The sequence below is a fragment of the Rhineura floridana genome, chromosome 9 (assembly GCF_030035675.1).
Source record: "Rhineura floridana isolate rRhiFlo1 chromosome 9, rRhiFlo1.hap2, whole genome shotgun sequence".
Classification (NCBI taxonomy): Eukaryota; Metazoa; Chordata; class Lepidosauria; order Squamata; family Rhineuridae; genus Rhineura; species Rhineura floridana.
The window spans coordinates 34,767,011-34,784,905 of record NC_084488.1 but is presented as its reverse complement, the minus strand read 5'-3'; the positions used below and the strand labels follow the sequence as shown (position 1 = coordinate 34,784,905).

Sequence of the window (17,895 nt, the reverse complement as noted above, 5' to 3'; positions counted from 1 at the left end):
TAGGCACCAGGATAAGAGAACCGGTTGGTTAAAACGTATCTCTACAGTTAATTTCTAGGTACAATTCAGACCTGAAGGGCTGCTGTGTTCCGGATTAATCTTTCGTTGTATTAAGATCTGCATCAGGCATGGATACCCCCATCACCAGAGAAGCAATGATCAGGGAAAAGACCCAATTTAAAAGCAGGGTCCTTTTCTAAAGAATCAAACAAATAACTGAAAAGTAAAACAGCAGATGGAAGAAAATGGCTAGTGATACCACCTTACTGATGTATATGTCTACATCCTCCTCCATCTCTCAGGAAGTCCTTAAGGTTCTAATGAAGTAAAACTGGGCTACTACTCATGCAAAAAACCTAAGAGGTAGGCTGGCTTTTAATTTGATTGGTCTGCTTGCTAATCTACATTGCCTTTCCAGTCCTCATCATCAGAGAAAAAGACAAGACATTTACAAAGATATGTATCCTTATATTCCTCCTCTAGGCAGCAGAATCAAAGTGAATATATAAAAACATTTTATTAAACACACACACACACTTAATTGTTAGTACCAATTGTCTGTTCTCTGCCATCTGTCACCTTGCTGTCACTCTATAATAAAGGCATCATAAATTAAATACTGAAATGGAGTAATGAAAAATTCTGAACTGTTCTAAAGACAGTGCTTTAGTGACACAGTTATTTATGACTTCCTTAGTCAAAGTTCTGCATAACAAAGCTGCCGGACCAAATGTGTCATTTTATGTCATCAATTAGCAACTATCCTCCTGTTACCAAGTAGATCAGTGATCAAATTCAGTGTGTCATTTTTTTCCTACTCTAATTAAGATATGAGGCATCAAAGAAAATTAAGAATGGATTTCCTCTTGCAAGACTAAGCAAATTATTCTTCATTAACCAGTAATTGAAAATGGTGGGAAGTTCAGCTCAAGGGGGGTGGGGGGGAGGTGAGGGAAAACATTTTACATAGACTCCCAATTCAACAGCACTTGTGAAAAAAACCTAATACTTTTCTCTCACTTTCTTCAAAAAACAATTCAAGAATGTGGCCCATCTCAGACCTATGTTCAGAGGAAAACCAGGCAAAATGGAGGCCTTTATGTTAAAGCCCTGACATTTGTTTTCTTGTGACAGTTTTTCTTACTATTTTTCAAATCAGTTTTATTGCTATTCTTCTGCTTTTCTATCCAAGCAGAAAGTTCAAAGAGGATTACACTCCAAAAACCATGTGCATACATGAGGAAAACAAAAAACAACACAAAATCCCATCTGAGATTCAAATCATCGTTTGAAGTCAAAAGCACAATTATGATTATGCAGCAGGAGCACATCTCATGGGATTTCATTAATGACAAATAATGAGGAATTTACAATAATGGAACAAAGGGATCACCCACAAAGTTATGCAAATAGATTTACGATGTTTTCCAATATCGTTTAGACCCTCCCTCCTAGTCCACTTCAACTGAAACAGAACCCCATCCCTTCTTCACCACAGCTGTGCTATCCCCTGCCCAGATTGATTCTGTTTGGGAAGTCCCAAACAGAAGATAATGCAAAAGAGGGGGCCTGCAAGCCAATTACTTTTGTATGGCTCCTGCCGTTTGGTATGTGCTTCCACTGAACATCAGCCAGCACCCACAGTATTGCCATTTAGGTGCCTGCTTTATTTATTTATTTTATTTATTTATTATTTGATTGATTTTTAAATTGTTTTCCATTTTTTTTAAATTGTGTTTTTAATTTTTTTGTATTTAAAATTTGTATATTTTTTTTTATTTTTTTTAACTGCTGTAAATCGCCCAGAGAGCTTTGGCTATGGGGCGGTATATAAATGTAATAAATAAATAAATAATATCCCACCCTTCCTCCCAGCAGGAGCCCAGTGTGGGAAACAGAAGCGCTAAAAACACTTTAAAACATCATAAAAACAGACCTTAAAATACATTAAAATAAAACATCTTTAAAAACATTTTTTTAAAAAAGCTTTAAAAACATCTTTTAAAAAAGGGTTAAAAACATTATTAAAAAAACATATTGACAAGCAATTCTAACACAGACGCAGACTGGGATAGGTCTCAACTTAAAAGGCTTGTTGAAAGAGGAAAGTCTTCAAAAAGCGCCACAAAGAAAGCATAGATGGCGCCTGCCTAATATTCAAGGGGAGGGAATTCCACAGGGTAGGTGCCGCCACACTAAAGGTCCATTTCCTGTATTTGTGCAGAATGAACCTCCTGATAAGATGGTATCTGCAGAAGGCCCTCACCTGCAAAGCACAGTGATCGACTGGGTATATAAGGAGTAAGATGGTCTTTCAGGTATCCTGGTCCCGAGCTGTATAGGGCTTTGTACACCAAAACTAGAACCTTGAACTTGGCCCGTTAGCAAATGGGCAGCCAGTGCAATTCTTTCAGGAGTGGGGTGACATGTTGGCGATACCCTGCCCCAGTGAGCAGCCTTGCCGCTGCATTTTGCACCAGCTGCAGCTTCCGGACCAACCTCAAGGGCAGCCCCACATAGAACGCATTATAGTAATCCAGCCTGGAGGTTACCAGTGCATGGACAACAGTGGTCAGGCTACCCCGGTCCAGAAACGACCACAGCTGTCTTACCAGCTACAGCTGGTAAAAGGCACTCCTGGCCACGGAGATCACCTGGGCCTGTAGCAACAAAGATGGATCCGTGAGCACACCCAGACTACGGACCTGCTCTTTCAGAGGGAGTACAACCCCATCCAAAGCAGACAACTGACCAATTATCCAAACTCGGGAACCACCAACCCACAGTGCCTCCGTCTTTCAAGGATTCAGACTCAGTTTACTGGCCCTCATCCAGCCCACCACCGAGTCCAGGCAGCGCTCCAGGGTTCGCAGCGCTCCAGGGCTTGCACAGTCTCTCCTGATTCAGATGTTATGGAGAAATACAGCTGGGTATCGTCAGCATACTGCTGACACCTCGCCCCAAAGCTCCTGATGACTGCTCCCAAGGGCTTCATATAGATGTTAAACAGCACGGGGGACAAGATGGTACCCTGCAGAATTCCACAGCACAACTGCCAGGGGGCCGAAAGACAGTCACCCAATGCTATTCTCTGAGAACGACCCTGGAGATAGGATCGGAACCATTGTAAAACAGCACCTCCAATACCCATCTCACCAAGTTGGCCCAAAAGGATACCATGGTCCTTGGTATCAAAAGCCGCTGAGAGATCAAGTAAGAATAATAGGGTCGCACTCCCCCTGTCCTTCTTCCAATAAAGGTCATCCATCAAGGCAACCAAGGCAGATTCTGTCCCATAACCAGGCCTGAACCCAGACTGGGATGGGTCAAGATAAGATAATCTGTTTCATCCAAGAGTACTTGCAATTGCTGTGCCACAACCCTCTCAATCACCTTCCCTAAAAAGGGGGTATTTGCAACCGGTTGGTAGTTGTCACAAACCAATGGGTCCAGGGTGGCCTTTTTCAGGATATAACTCATCTATTCACCAAGGCTTTCCCTGAGGGGTGATCCAGCTATGTTGATGTATTAAGCTAATCCACTGAATTGCAGTGTGTTTTGTACTTGCTTTGTGAATGCATATTTATTGCTTATTTTATGCTATACACCCCCATATTTTTTCTTAATGTTGGCAGAATAAATTCTCTAGCAAATAAATAAATTGCAAATAAATAACCATGCAAGTAAGGCTTGCTACACGTAGGCTGCATTCCTAAACTTACTCACTAGGGCAAAAGCCTCTCCAGACACATGCAGAGAATAAATAAGTATAAGCCTGAGCTACTGGAAAAATTTCATGATCTGATTAGAATGCAGGTGATTTTCATATTTCTATCCAAAATCTTGGCATTGTAGAAGGTGCTCACACTTGGATGAAGCTTCTTGCCATTATACACCACAAACGGTGAAAGGGACACTATAAAAAAGGTATAAAAACCCATTAAAGAATTATAGGGAGAGTGAAAAACCATGATGAGTATGCAGTTTGTCCATCTGCTAGGATGGCTGAAAGACAATTGATAGAAGCAATTTTACATGCTGAACTTCAGTAAGAGACAAATCATTTGCTTACATTCACTGCACATTCCTACAAAACAGTTTCATTAAGTTTATGTGCTATGAAAAGCATGTGCTAGGCAAAAGACCTTTGAAAAAATTGTCCCTCAAGGTAAATAATCTTCATTTATTTTCATACTCTATTCCTCTGCAATCTGAATTTATAGGCCTCTGTGGTGGTATTGTTCTTTTTATACATTGATACAATAAGAGCACTTACCACTTGCCCATTCTGAGGATTTTTATGAGCATACGGAGGCCCACGAATGTGATTCCACATTTGGCCAGAAGTCATAGCAAAAACAACACACTGAAAAACAAGACAAGATGTTATTTATAGAAAGAAGAGGGGGGGCTCTTAAAGTTGAATGCCCATGAAATATATGTCAGTAACTGAGTAACAATTTACAAAAACAATTCTTAGAATTAGGATTTTAGTTATTTACAGTCAATGCAGGGACGGACAAGAAGCAAAGAGAAAATGGGCCTTCAAAGATTAGTTCTTGAGAAAAGAAATGAAGTAATGCTTTAACTTATAGAATCGCTTGCTTACCCGTTTCGTCCCCCAACCTGCCATAAGTGTGCAAAAAAAAAAAAAAAGTAAGGTGAATAATTCAGTCCATCTCTGATTACTGGAGTTTGGGAGCATCAACTTCTAGTTGGTAATGATGGTAAGGCTTATCAGTTGGTGTAGTGGTTAGAGTGTCATCCTAAATTTGGTGGGGAACTGGATTGGGCTGGACGACAGGACGGATCCAGAATGGCCAGTCCTTATCAGTCCACTTTGACAACTGGGTGGAGCCACCCTCCTGTCAGTCACCTGACATCATACAGTACCAAGTGATTAAAAAGTTCAAACTTTGGGTGTGAAAGAGGAATCTTCCTTTACAGCCCTGACTTGGTTTTGGTGCTTTTTGAATTTTGGTTGATAGGAAGAATCAGTAGCATACTAGTCACAATTTTTCCTTTGCAGCCGCAGTTTGAAATTTCCTCACTCTGGGCATTGGGGGAAATTAAAAATTGCAGGTGACTTCCCAGACCAAGGGAACACACTCATGGTTGTGCTGGCTTCAGTGAGTCTTAAACTTTGTTTTCTGAACCTGGAAACACATGGCGCTAGTCAAACTCTGCACCTTTTTACTTCAAAACCTGAGGATATGTAGCTCCAGTGCGTTTCTCTGTGAGATTAGCTTCACACAGAAATCAAAACTGGCTGGTAGATCAACTCATTGCCACTCAGTGGTGTGTCCAGTGAAAACGCTTTGCTATAGGTGAGGCAGAGATACTGACTGGCCAACGCTTTGCTGTGGGTGGTCCTAGAAGGTCTGACATTTCCAGAGGGGAAGAGAGAGATGTCCAGCACATTATGGGAAAACACATTTTAAACTGAAGCCAGATAAAGCAGTTTGGATGCTTTTGAAGCAGCTAGTGTGTCTGCAGCCCCAGGTACTGAGGTAAGGTAAGCCTGCAACTGTGTGGATGGGACCACACACTGACCAACAATTTGCTGGGGATTCCCTCAAATGTGGAGCTGTTCCTAATCACATAGCCTTTTCTGTTTCCCTCCATATCACAGTTTTGTGTGCGTGTGTGCGCGTTATGTGTCTTTAAGTTGATTACAACTTATGATGTCCCTATGAATCAGCGACCTCCAATAGCATCTGTTGTAAACCACCCTGTTCAGATCTTGTAAGTTCAGGTCTGTGGCTTCCTTTATGGAATCATTCCATCTCTTGTTTGGTCTTCCTCTTTTTCAACTCCATTGTTTTTCCCAGCATCATTGTCTCTTCTAGTGAATCATGTCTTCTCATAATGTGTCCAAAGTATGATAACCTCAGTTTCATCATTTATCCTCACCCTCATTGGTGAAGTGTCTTAACTGGAGAACTAATGAACATTCAAGGATAGAGAGATGCACGGGCATGGGGGAGCCCACACGTGACAGGCATCCATACCTCTGAAGTTCAGAGAAACAAACTCTCACTGAGAAAGCTCTTTTTATCTTTCTGATAATTATCTATGTGCAGGCAAGCACACTACCTTTCAAGTGAAAGGTAAGAAAATGGAGTGGACTTGGCTTCTCAGCTATCTTAATGCCCAGTTAATGACTGTGTTACTCTCCCTAAGGCTTAGCAAACATAAAATACATAAATATGCTAATCCCAAGTTCAGCAGGGAGCTGCATGCATCCTGAGCTTAGATCCTTTTGAGGCTGCCAGCAGCTTCCAAAGTGTGCTGACTATTGATTGACATGAATCAAGTAAAGAACAGTTTTGACAGCAGCGTATCTATTGCACGACAGCCTGTTTAAACTAGCTCACACTGGGCCTCATTCTCTCCACCTGAATCATCTATTAATAAAAAACAAGCTATCACATAATTAATGTGGCAGCTAATGGGCAACATTAATGGGTTATTCGAATTCTCATATAGCCTGGAGGCAAAATGAATTCATTCCATTATACAAGTCCTCTAGATCCATGTGTGGATTAGGGGAGCAGGGTGTGTGGAAACTAAGAAGAATCTGGGCTCACAGAGGGAGCTGCTCTTTATTTCACTTTTCCTAGGGTCGCCTTTGTTTTCCCAACACTCCCAAATACTGCTCAATTTGTTATTCTCTCTTTCTTGTTATTTTTCCATCTAAGATATTCGACACCTCCTCCTCATTCATGTCATTATTTAAGACATCTCAAACTTCACAGTATGAGATCTACAAGCTCCCAACTCCATGTCAGAAACTAATGATAAAAAGGATAGTACCTTGTACTCCACTGTACAAATTAATAATATATAGCCTCTCTCCATTTTCACAGAGTTTTAGTTGCTATGCCATGATAAAATTTAACTGTGGATTTCCTTTTTCCTTTACTTAAACCCTTAAATTTTTCTAAACCCCATTGGACTAGTGCTCACTGAAGTGCTGCTATCCAACTGGCTACTTTCCACTCATAACTTTGCACATGCTAAAATAATTTAAGGGCTTTTCTTTCCAACCCTGGGAATACTTTTACCATACGATTCCTCCAAGGAACTCAAATGTGAGATATAAGGTTGCTCACTGTATTCCATCAGGACACAGGTAGCTAAACTAAGGTATATTCAAGTAGCTACCTAACCTTCGTTTAGACAGTCTCAACTGATCAGATTTGAACCAAGTTGTCCCTAGCAGAAGTCTTCTACGCTATCCAGTATATTGTATAAATATAGGACTGTCTTCTCTGTTAAGCCCCACTGCTCCCTGACTGGGGCTTGGATTGCAGCCTAAGTCTCCTTTGCAGCCTGACAGATCTTCAGTGTGCTCCACTCTCCTTATACAGTGGGCTGTATTCAACATAGTGTTAAGCAGATCATTCCAAGAGCACAAGGATTTCTCCTTGCACAACGGATTTCTCCCACTCTCCTCCCACTGCATGCCCCCTAAATCTGTTGTGAGGGTTTCTCCAACCCTCCAGAGCAGATTTGGGGATGGCATGGGGTGCACACAGAGGGAGAAAAGAATCCCTTGTGGTAGTGCAAAAATGTAGCTGAATTCTGCCCATAGCTTTATTTCCATACTTCTTGATAACTTTTTTGTTCTTCACTCAAACAAAGAAAGGCAACATGAACTACAGCCAGGTTAACGCATCTGTAGACATCTTCAAAACTTTGTAGCCTTTACCTTTGCTTCTCTGCTGGCCTACTCCAGAAAAATTAGCTTTTCATCAACTGATTTTTTTCCCCTTCTGGGGCACCTCCAGTAAAAAAAAAAAACAACTGGAGAAAAGTAGCTCCTCTCAGGAGGAAGGAGGAGAGGGTGTCCATATCCCTTGCTTGTGGAAACTTCATTTAAACACACTTTCTAGGAAATCAGCAGCAATCTCAGTTGTTGCTCAATTTCAGCCTGCTGCTGTCCAATCTGATAGGCAAGGCAGACCAGAGAAACACTAATAATTGCATTATTTTAGCTGTATATACTAGGGATTTTCAAAGAAAGAGATAGACAAAAAAAGGAAGCTTCTCATAACTACTTTGTACAAGAAACCAGGCCATGTTAGCATTCCAGAACCTCTGAAATACTGAGAGTGGAGGGGTTTTTGGGGTGGCGGGAGAAAGAAGAAAGCAGGTAGCTTTAAGAATATTAAGAAAGGAAACATGATTTTTTTCTAAAGAGAAAATATTCTTAATATTGACTTAATATTCTTAAGGCTAAGTGTAGCAATTAGCTACTTCCAAACAGAGATATGATTTTGCATGAATAATAAAAGATCTTTAAAAGCCACCAACAAATCACCACTACCAAAATTCTTATCTTTGAATATACCACTATGGAAGAGTTCAATATATGAAATCTGCCTCAAGAGACAATTCATCAAACGATTTAGCTAAACTTTTTTGGTGTGGGAAGAGATAACTTAAAACAGTTCCTTTCCATCTTTCCAGTTCTGTATGGCCTTCAAAAGGAAGGTAGGGAAACTATATTTTTCAGCACAACTTTAGTAGCAACCTCAAGAGATATTGCGCAGGAAGTTTCAGCTATGCTTTACTGAACAAAAAGTCCTGTGGCACCCTAAAGACTAAAAAATGCATTGTGGCATGAGCTCTTGAAGGCAAGAGCCAACTTCATCAGCTGATTGTCAGAGCAGCTGACAATATATTTTAATAATGCCTACATACACTTATGTGTACACAAACCTCAAAACTAGACAGAGAGACAGACATGGGGCAGATCATATGGCAAAATGAGAGTAAAAAACCCAAATGTATACATGGTATTTCTGCTTTCAGTGGAAAAGCCTGCCAGCTACTGTTACCAATGGGGCCCAGCTTAGCTTAGTGGTTCCTTCTCTTGACAATTCAGTTATGCATTGCTGGTGGTACTGTTACCCACCCAAGGGAGTAACAATACTTAGAAGACTTACGGGTGGGGAACGAGGTAAAGGTACTATTCTCAGACTTGGCGTTCTCCCACATCATTCTGCCAGCTTCATAGACTTCAAGGGCAGGTAGGGGTGTCTTGAGTTTGTTAACCCCATCATTTAAAATAGAATTTACTTCTTATTGTGGTTACAGAGACTTTTTTAAAAAACAAAAACAAAGCAATGATACAAGTAAAATATTGAAAACAAGAACTAAACAATACAGATTCATTATAATGGTTAGAGAAAATTAAATTAAGATCTTACAACCGTGGATTCAAGTAGCTACATTTCAGAGGAAGGAGGCTATAGGACAGCGTTTCCCAACTAGTGGGCCACCAGATGTTGTTGGACCACAATTCCCATCTTTCCTGACCATTGGCAACACTGGCTGAGGCTGATGAGAGTTGTAGTCCAACAACACCTGGTGGCCCACTAGTTGGGAAAGGCTGCTATAGGAGGAGTATACTCCCAACCATTACAACCAAGCACTTACCTTTGAAAGATGGGATGGAAATGAAGTTGGGTACAAGCAGCTAACATTACCTGCAGCCATGTGGCTTGTGATACTTTCCCACGCTAACTTTCAAGGAGCCCAGTTCTGTCTTAAATTTCAGTTATGGTAAAGTTAATGCTAAATATTTGATAAAGAATTGACAATAGCTGTTTTAATTGCATAAACATCGGCCCTCCAGTTCAGAGCAGCAGCAACTTGTGAGTTGTAACCTTCATGCCTTTGAATTTTTAACCAACTTCGACCAACAACACTGGAGCCAATTACAATTAGCCAGGGTATTGGCAACCTCTTAATTGCATGCTAGCACTGTTTACTGCTCTTGAAATTTGGCCCAGCTGTTCCTCTTATGATTTCATAATAAATGCTATCTCTCTCTAACCTATTTATTAATGCAGTGTTTTCTCATTAACAATGTGAATGGGACTTGAAATCTTGTTACATAAAAAAATAAATTACTGAGCTTCAAAAAGATTTTTAAAAGTTGGCATACCAGTGCTGCCATTGCCCAGCCAGTCTTGTTGTAGATGAACTCCAAGTTATTCCGCCGCAAGTAGAGTAAACCACCAACCAGCGAAACCAGGAGGGCCAATGCAATAGTACCTGAATAGTTTGGTGGCCTGAACACTCTGATCTGTAAAACAAGAAAAAACATAATCCATGTCTTTCCACTTTCTGATATGGTATACACAGATCTAGACTTTACATATTAGCTGTTCACCATTAAAGTTACATAAATCACACCAAGTAGAATGACACAACTATAGATTAAAACTGCCAGTTTATTTTTCATTTTGGGGGAAAAAACACTAAAAAGAAAAACCATGCTGCCTTGGCCTGATGGGAGGTAAAGTTCAAAACTTCTGGAGGGTGCTGTCACTGCATTTAGATAGTAGCACCGTGGCGCAGAGTGGTAAGCGGCGGTAACACAGCTGAAGCTGTGCTCACGGCTGGTGTTCGATTCCAACGGAAGGAGGAAGTCGAATCTCTGGTAAAAGGGGTTGAGGTACACTCAGCCTTCCATCCATCCGTGGTCGGTAAAATGAGTACCCGGCATATGCTGGGGGGTAAAGAAAGGCCGGGGAAGGAACTGGCAATCCCACCCCATATATACGGTCTGCCTAGTAAACGTCGCAAGACGTCACCTTTATGCTCGTTACTGCAATGGTACATAGAAGTGGCAGAACCTGGCAAAAGGGATGCTAGTCTAAATTAGGGAGAAATTAATTCTCCTGTTCTTCTAGACCTGGTGAAATGAAAGGGAGCTTGTAGTCCTCATTCATTACAATGAATGAATATCCTGATGAGCTGTGCCCCAATATCCTGGTGGGCTGTGCCCCAATATCCTGATGAGCTGTGCCCCAATTTTTTCAGGTATACAGGTGCAGGAATTATTTGAGTGGTGAACCTGAGAACTCCCTCCTGAAAAATCTCCTCTGCATCAACCCTAAGATGTATTTAAAATTGTAATTCTTAGAGCTGCTTTCTTATCATTCTCTCACCTTGATGAGCTACTTTATTAATTCCAGAGACACCTCTAGTTTTTCCTTAAAAGAAATAGTTTTCATACAATGTTCTTGCTTACTACATCTGTATAGGGTTAAATAAAGTTGTTCAGCATATTTACCAATTGAACAATAGATTTTTTTTAAAAAAAACCCACAATGTTAGAGTTGGAGTTACGACTTGGATTAAGTAATATTTCAAGTATGTGTTTATATTAATCAATTAATTGGTACAAAATCATTCCGCATGTTCTGCTAGGAGACAGCTAGATTAATATTTTAGCTACCAAAGCAAGATTGAAATACACAGTTGATTTTTTTTTCTGGAGTTACTACAGAGTGATGGAGTAGCATAACTGGTACTTTTATTATTTTAATACATTTTGTGGAGGACGCTTATGGGGAAAATATAATTCGAAGGTAGTGAAAAAGGGGGAACCCCAATTCTTAAGGTCAATTTGTCACCGAACATGAAGATAAGTGTGGATGAGTCTCTTAACTTTGTCAAGTGACTTACATGAACATCAGTTCTGTCAGCTATCCACTTAGCTAACTGTTCTGCCGCAAATCCAATTCTCTGCAGGTCAAATGTGTCAGCTCTCTTGGGCTTCCCTTTCGGAGGGAAATGCATGAACGTTGGAGCAGAGTTCATATTGAGCTACAAGAGACAACAAAGATGCCACCAAAAATTAAATAAGCAAATCTGTTATTTGATCCTTTGTCAGTCTTTCAGGTAACTGTTAAAGTATGGAAGAATATTGCATATAAGACTTAACAAGGTGACTTTTTAAAAAAGCCACTAGCCTTCTCTCAATCCTGTTCTACAGTATGAGGATTGTAAGACCAAACTGGAAGGATTATTCATGTAATTTATATATTTAAAATAATGTATAGACCATCTTTCATTGTAGAAACAACACACCTGTTTAGAAAATGAAAACAAAACAATAAACAATAAATATACAACAGATATCCAAAGTTCATTATAGTACTAAGAATCTGTGCATGAGAATCCCCGAGTGAACAGGTAAGTTTTTAACCAGTCGGTTGAACAACTGCATCGTAAGAGCTCATCGTATCTCTAAGGGGAGGGATGTGAAACACTCTTTTAATACTCAAAAAGGCAATAGAAATGCTCTCATCATTAGCTTGGATCTAAGTTAACTTATGGAAGTTCACACAAGGAAAGTTTTCTGTCCCCTCATTCCACCTACACTTCTTTATAAGCATCTCTAGAGTGTTTGTGGGCCCTCCTGAACAATGAGGGATGGAAGCGGGGAAGCACCCCAAACCAAGCTAAGATCCTAGGATGAGTTAATGTAAGGAACTGCACATCAGGAAAATTTCATCCCCCTCCTCTTCCTGTAAGTAGCCCTTGTGTCCTATCTCACATTATTCAGGACAGCTAACTCTCCAGAGAGTCTCTGGGGCATTGCAGGTGCTTGCAGAAGGGAGGAGGAAGGGACAGGAAACTTTCCTGTTATGAACTTTCTTAAACTTATGCCATTGTTCTCCACTAACGAAATGCCATATTTTATTTATTTATATTATACTTATCAGACTCCAACGAATGTGGATAAACACATTTACCCTGAAATTTGAGAGGAGAACCCTCTGCTAGCAACAAGGATGGAGCAAGATTACCTCCAATGATATGTACATACTCAGTCATTTTCATTACCAGGGCTGTATACTCACTACACAACTAAATTACATCACATAAATACATTATTCAAATATTGCAAATTCAAATTATGTACAATAATCAAGCTGGATGTGAAATAATTGGATTTACTCCAAGTACATCTTATGTTCCTCCACTGAATATTTGTTGACAACCCAGTATGTCGTGAAACAGCAAAATGAGAGACACTATGAAATGTTTTTTTTGTCAAATGTAATATTGTAGAAGACAGTGCATAGTTTTGTTGAACTAGACCACAACTGGCTTTGAAAAGTGAGATTTTTTTCTTTTTTAAAAGAAGTAATCAAATTGAACAATAAGAATTTATGTGAACGCAATTACTCAGGACCGGGGGAGGGGGAAGAAGAGAGAGACAGAGAACCGAGGAAGGACAAAGATATACATTGTGGCAGAATGGCCACTGAAAACAGCCTTCCTGCATCACACTCTTCTTCCCTTCCTCCCCATAACATACATATGAACTTACCTCCAATGTGAATTCATCACAGTATGCATTTTCCCTTCAAGAACAGCCAAGGTTGAAGAATGGGAAAACATATGTGATGATGTCAAATTGCAGATAATTCATTTATGTTATGGATATCTGTTATTCCTGCATGAAGCAGGCATTGCACTCAAACACCTTATAGGCACCTTCCAATTTTACTATTCTAGTCGATGATTCTGAGGATGATGAGGGGAGAATATGACTTGGTGAGCTGCTTGCAAACAGTTACCTCCTGTCTGCTATGACCTATAGTTAGTGTTATAAAGAATCCTTCTTATGCTAATTTGAACAACTGAGTCTCCTTTGGCCACATTACATTTTTCCCACTATGAAAGCTGAGGAAAAAAGAATTCAAAGAATTCCCGCATCATCTACACATCATGATCACTTGGTTTTTCAGCTCCTTCATGACCAAGGTAAATAACTGTTTAGCGGCTCATCATGGCTTAGATGTCTGGGAACCAGACATGGCAAGTCTTGGCCCACACACTCCCCTCTTTTCTTCCCTCCTCCTTCATGTGCGACAGACAAAGAGTGAAACCTTGACAGAAGCAGTGGTGGTGGTACTGGTGCAAGCCACAGTTCTGTGTTACACACAAACTTGAAGAACTATGGGCTATTCTAACCAAATTCCAAATTCTTCCAAGCTACACAGGAAGTGGATTGGACAAAGACCAACCCAAATTATGTTTGCATTTTGACAAATTTGTAGGGCAGTCCAATATCTCAGAGAGGAGGTCAGGTCTCCTTCTCCCCTGATGCATTCACTATAGATGCCCAATTTCCCTGCTTTTTAAAGTTTGATAGAAATATCTTTTGGCTATAGGTACTCTTTTAAACCGCAAGGGTTTTTTTGCCTATTAGTGAATTTCTCTGCTTTTTAATTCAGGAGGTAAGAAATGGGATCCAGTGCAAGTTTGCTGAAAATGGACTGATCGATTTGTATGCTTATGGAGTTCAGTGGGTTTTTCTTCTGTGCAATCATGCTTACGATAGGTAAAATTAACCATGGGGGAGGGGATGAGAAAGGGGGGAGGGGAGGAGAAGTGTGATCATTTGCATACTTATTGAGTTCAGTGGGATTTACTCCCATGTAACCATGTTTAGGACAGATGAAACTTACCACAAGGGAGGTTGGAGTGGGAAAAGGAGGAGGAAGAAGAGGGGAGGGAAGGAAGAAGGGATGAGGAGGGTAGGGGGAAGGAGAGGGGAAAGGGGGAAGGCAGGAGTGATCATTTGCATGCTTATTGAGTTCAGTGGGATTTATTCCCATGCAATCATGCTTAGGATAGGTAAAACTGACCATGGGGGAGAGAGATCAGGGGAGGGAGGGGCAAAGGGAGGGAAGGGGCATGCTTTTTGAGTTCATTGGGATTTACTTCTGTACAATCATGTCTAGCATAGGTGACACTGACTTGGGGGAGGGGCAGGAGGGGAGGGGAAGGGGAGGGAAGGGGAGGAAGGATAGGGAGCAAGGTGGAGGGGGAGGGGAAGAGACTGACTGTATGGGCACTGGGCAGAGAGAAAGCTCCTTTCCTTTCAAAAAGGAAAATATTCTGAACTCTTGTGGCTGAATAATAAGAACAATAATAATAATTCTGAAATGTACAGTTAAGCCAATGAAAAGTATGAATTCTAAAAGAGAGACACAACAGTTTAATCATTCAGCAGTTCATACTCTCACCTGCTGAAAAACATCAGCACCTTCATCATAATCCACTATAGTGAAGAAAAGTTTGTTTGAAAAGGCCGAAGAGTAGCGCCATGAGTTAGCCAGTACTTGATATTCCTCATTAGCTTGCCTGTAAGAGAAAAGAAGCACACATTCTCATAAGCATACCATTTGTAACTGCAGTAATATGTTTCTAATAAATACAGCATTTGAATAGCCTCACATAACACTGTAATATGTATTATTTTCCACAAATTGATACAGGAATACCCCACATTAACGTACGCAATGGGTCCAGAGCGAGTACGTAAACCAAAAATGTACTTAAAGTGAAACACTACCTTTTTTCACTTATCGATGCATGTACTGCACTGCAATCGTCATATACAGGCAAAACTGATGTAAATGATGCATTTATAACTAAAAGTTTGTAGTTGGAAACTGATCAGGCGGTGGCGTCATGCTGTTAAGTTTTCGTTCTTGCGAAGTGTGCGTACGTAAACAGTGGAATGGTGCTACTGTAAATATGTCCGTACTCGCGAGTGTCCATAAAGTGAAGGTCCATATAGCGAGGTATTCCTGTACTAATCTTTATTAACAAAGCTCGTAGTGAAAGCTAACAGAAAGGAAATAGTAGTATTTATAACACTCTGAATAATCTCAAGGGATCCACATAGGCCTTTCTCAGTAATCGTACAGAGTGGGTCAGTATCGCCATCTCCACATTGCAGATGATACTTGAGGCTGAAAGACAGTGACCCTGAACAAATCACTACCTTCCAATTGCTGATCCAATCTGCAACATTATTTATTTTTTTATTATTTGATTTACATCCCGCCCTTTCTCCCAGCAGGAGCCCAGGGCAGCAAACAGAAAAGCTAAAAACTTTTTAAAACATCATAAAAACAGACCTTAAAATACATTAAAACAAAAAGTTAAAAACATTTTTTTAAAAAGCTTTAAAAACATCTTTTTAAAAAGAGTTAAAAACATATTATTAAAAAAACACATATTAAGCAATTCTAACACAGACGCAGACTGGGATAGGTCTCAACTTAAAAGGCTTGTTGAAAGAGGAAAGTCTTCAAAAGGCACCGAAAAGATAGCAGAGATGGCACCTGCCTAATATTCAAGGGGAGGGAATTCCACAGGGTAGGTGCCGCCACACTAAAGGTCCGTTTCCTATATTGTGCAGAACATGGGGATTTGTTGAGCCTCTGCTCCCCCACGAGGGCCAGGGAGGGGGAAGACATGAGTTTAAGGTTTCCCAGCTGTCAGAAGGCGCGGAAGACCCAGGAGTTGTTGAGTCTCAGCAAGACCTTGGGAGGGGGAGTGAGGTTGAGTCCAGGCCAGTTCCTACAGATGCCACGGTCTCCGAAGAGGAGAGCGCGCCACCCTCAGACAGGTCGGATGAGCCATTGGAAGATGTTTCGGAGGGTGCATTGACTCCCCCTTTACCAAGCGGCTCTCGGGAGGCTTCAAACGCGTCACTGCCCCATGACCTCGAGCCGGTTGCTAAGGAGACAGTTCTTTTGGACGAGCCATTGGAAGCATGCCCCCTGTCACCCCGCTCTTGATGCCGCAAGAAGCGGACAGGACAGAGGCAGGACTTGCGAAGGAGTCAGAGACTGCAATCTAAAACTTTCCCTACTTAAGACTGCAGCTCTCTGGGTTGAGCTGCTGAGTCAACTTTCTTTACACATTGCAGAGCACGTCTAGAGTGCAGTTAGGGAATTCTAGTGAGAAAGCTTAGAGGTTTCTATGAAGCACACTGCTTTTGATGTATCCATTACTTTAATAAAACAAGAGTTAACTGCACCTGAGTCTCAGCCTCGTGAATCCCACTTTGAACAGGACAGGATTATACAGCCAAGAGAGTGGCTGTATACTATAGCCAGCATGGATTTTTCACATTCCGCCATGTTAAACTGAAAATACCCCCATACCATTCTGATGCTTCCCATAAGCTCATATCAAAACAAAATTTTACAAAACATATAGCCCTAAACGCAGAAACACTTGCTTAACAGCCCTCTAAGTTTTCATGGCAATACACAAAACACTCAGAGAATCGAGAGTTCAAAGTCTAAAACAAGAAAAAAAACCCAGACCCCTGTTGGACCTCTTCCTGTCAGTGGTCTTATAATTTGTTGAAATTAATTAAAAATCAGCCATGTTCACAGAGAATCTGTAATCCTGTTACTGACCTTGCCCCATAGTCTGACCTTCATCTTCTGAAATTTAAAAGTTAAAAATATGCATGGCTGATTTTTAATTAATTTAGGAAATTTAACATTGAAGTCTATGATAGTGCAGGATGTGCTCAGTTAGAACCAACTGTCAGTGTTCTAAAAGCCAGACTCACAGCTGTTTGGATTGGCTAGCAGGGGGCCACACCCACACCAGACATTGATTCCATTTTAAACAGTCATAGCGAAGTATAGTTTTTAAGGGTGCTAAGAGTTGTTAGGAGACTCCAATTCCCCTGACAGACCTTCAGTGGCCAGAGTGGTTTAACAGTTAGCCCCTCTTCTGGGGATTGTAGCTCTGTGAGGGGAATCGGGTGTCTCCTAGCAACTACACAAACTACACTTCCCAGGATTCTTTGAGGGAAGCCATGACTGTTTAAAGTGGAAAGATGTCTGGTGTGGATGTGGCCAGGGACAGTTTTGGTTTAAATTTGGGTGAGAGACTACATGTGCCTGCTGTACAATCAAAAGGTGGGGGAAACCCTGAAAAAAAAAGATGCTGTTAACGTTTTCCTTTTAGAAATGAAAGCGGCTTTCCCTCTGCCCAGTATCCACCTCCCAATGTCCTCCTCTCCCTTCCCCTATTCCTCCCCTCCCCCTCTCCCTAAACTTCCTGCCTTCCTCCTCCCCCTCCCCTTCCCTCCCTCGCTGCCCCTCCCCCAGGTCAGTTTTACCTATTCTAAGCATGACTGCACAGAAGTAAATCCCATTGAGCTTAATAAGCATGCAATGATCAAACCTGCCTTCCCCCTCCTGCCCCTCCTCTCTCCCTCACCTTCTCCTATCTCTCCCCTTCTCCTCCTTTCCCCAC

At 41.1% G+C, this 17,895-nt stretch overlaps 1 protein-coding gene across 3 annotated transcripts in view; it reads right to left on the bottom strand.

Annotated features, from left to right (window-relative positions):
- Positions 1–17,895, bottom strand: part of TUSC3 (tumor suppressor candidate 3) — a 166,240-nt gene that overhangs the window by 81,211 nt on the left and 67,134 nt on the right. For all 3 annotated transcript variants that reach the window (XM_061583648.1, XM_061583649.1, XM_061583646.1), the window contains exons 3-6: positions 14,847–14,964; positions 11,488–11,628; positions 9,959–10,099; positions 4,277–4,366 (exon numbers count right to left, since the gene is read on the bottom strand). In XM_061583648.1, the coding sequence (XP_061439632.1) occupies positions 4,277–4,366; positions 9,959–10,099; positions 11,488–11,628; positions 14,847–14,964 (490 nt within the window). The remainder of the gene's footprint in view (positions 1–4,276; positions 4,367–9,958; positions 10,100–11,487; positions 11,629–14,846; positions 14,965–17,895) is intronic.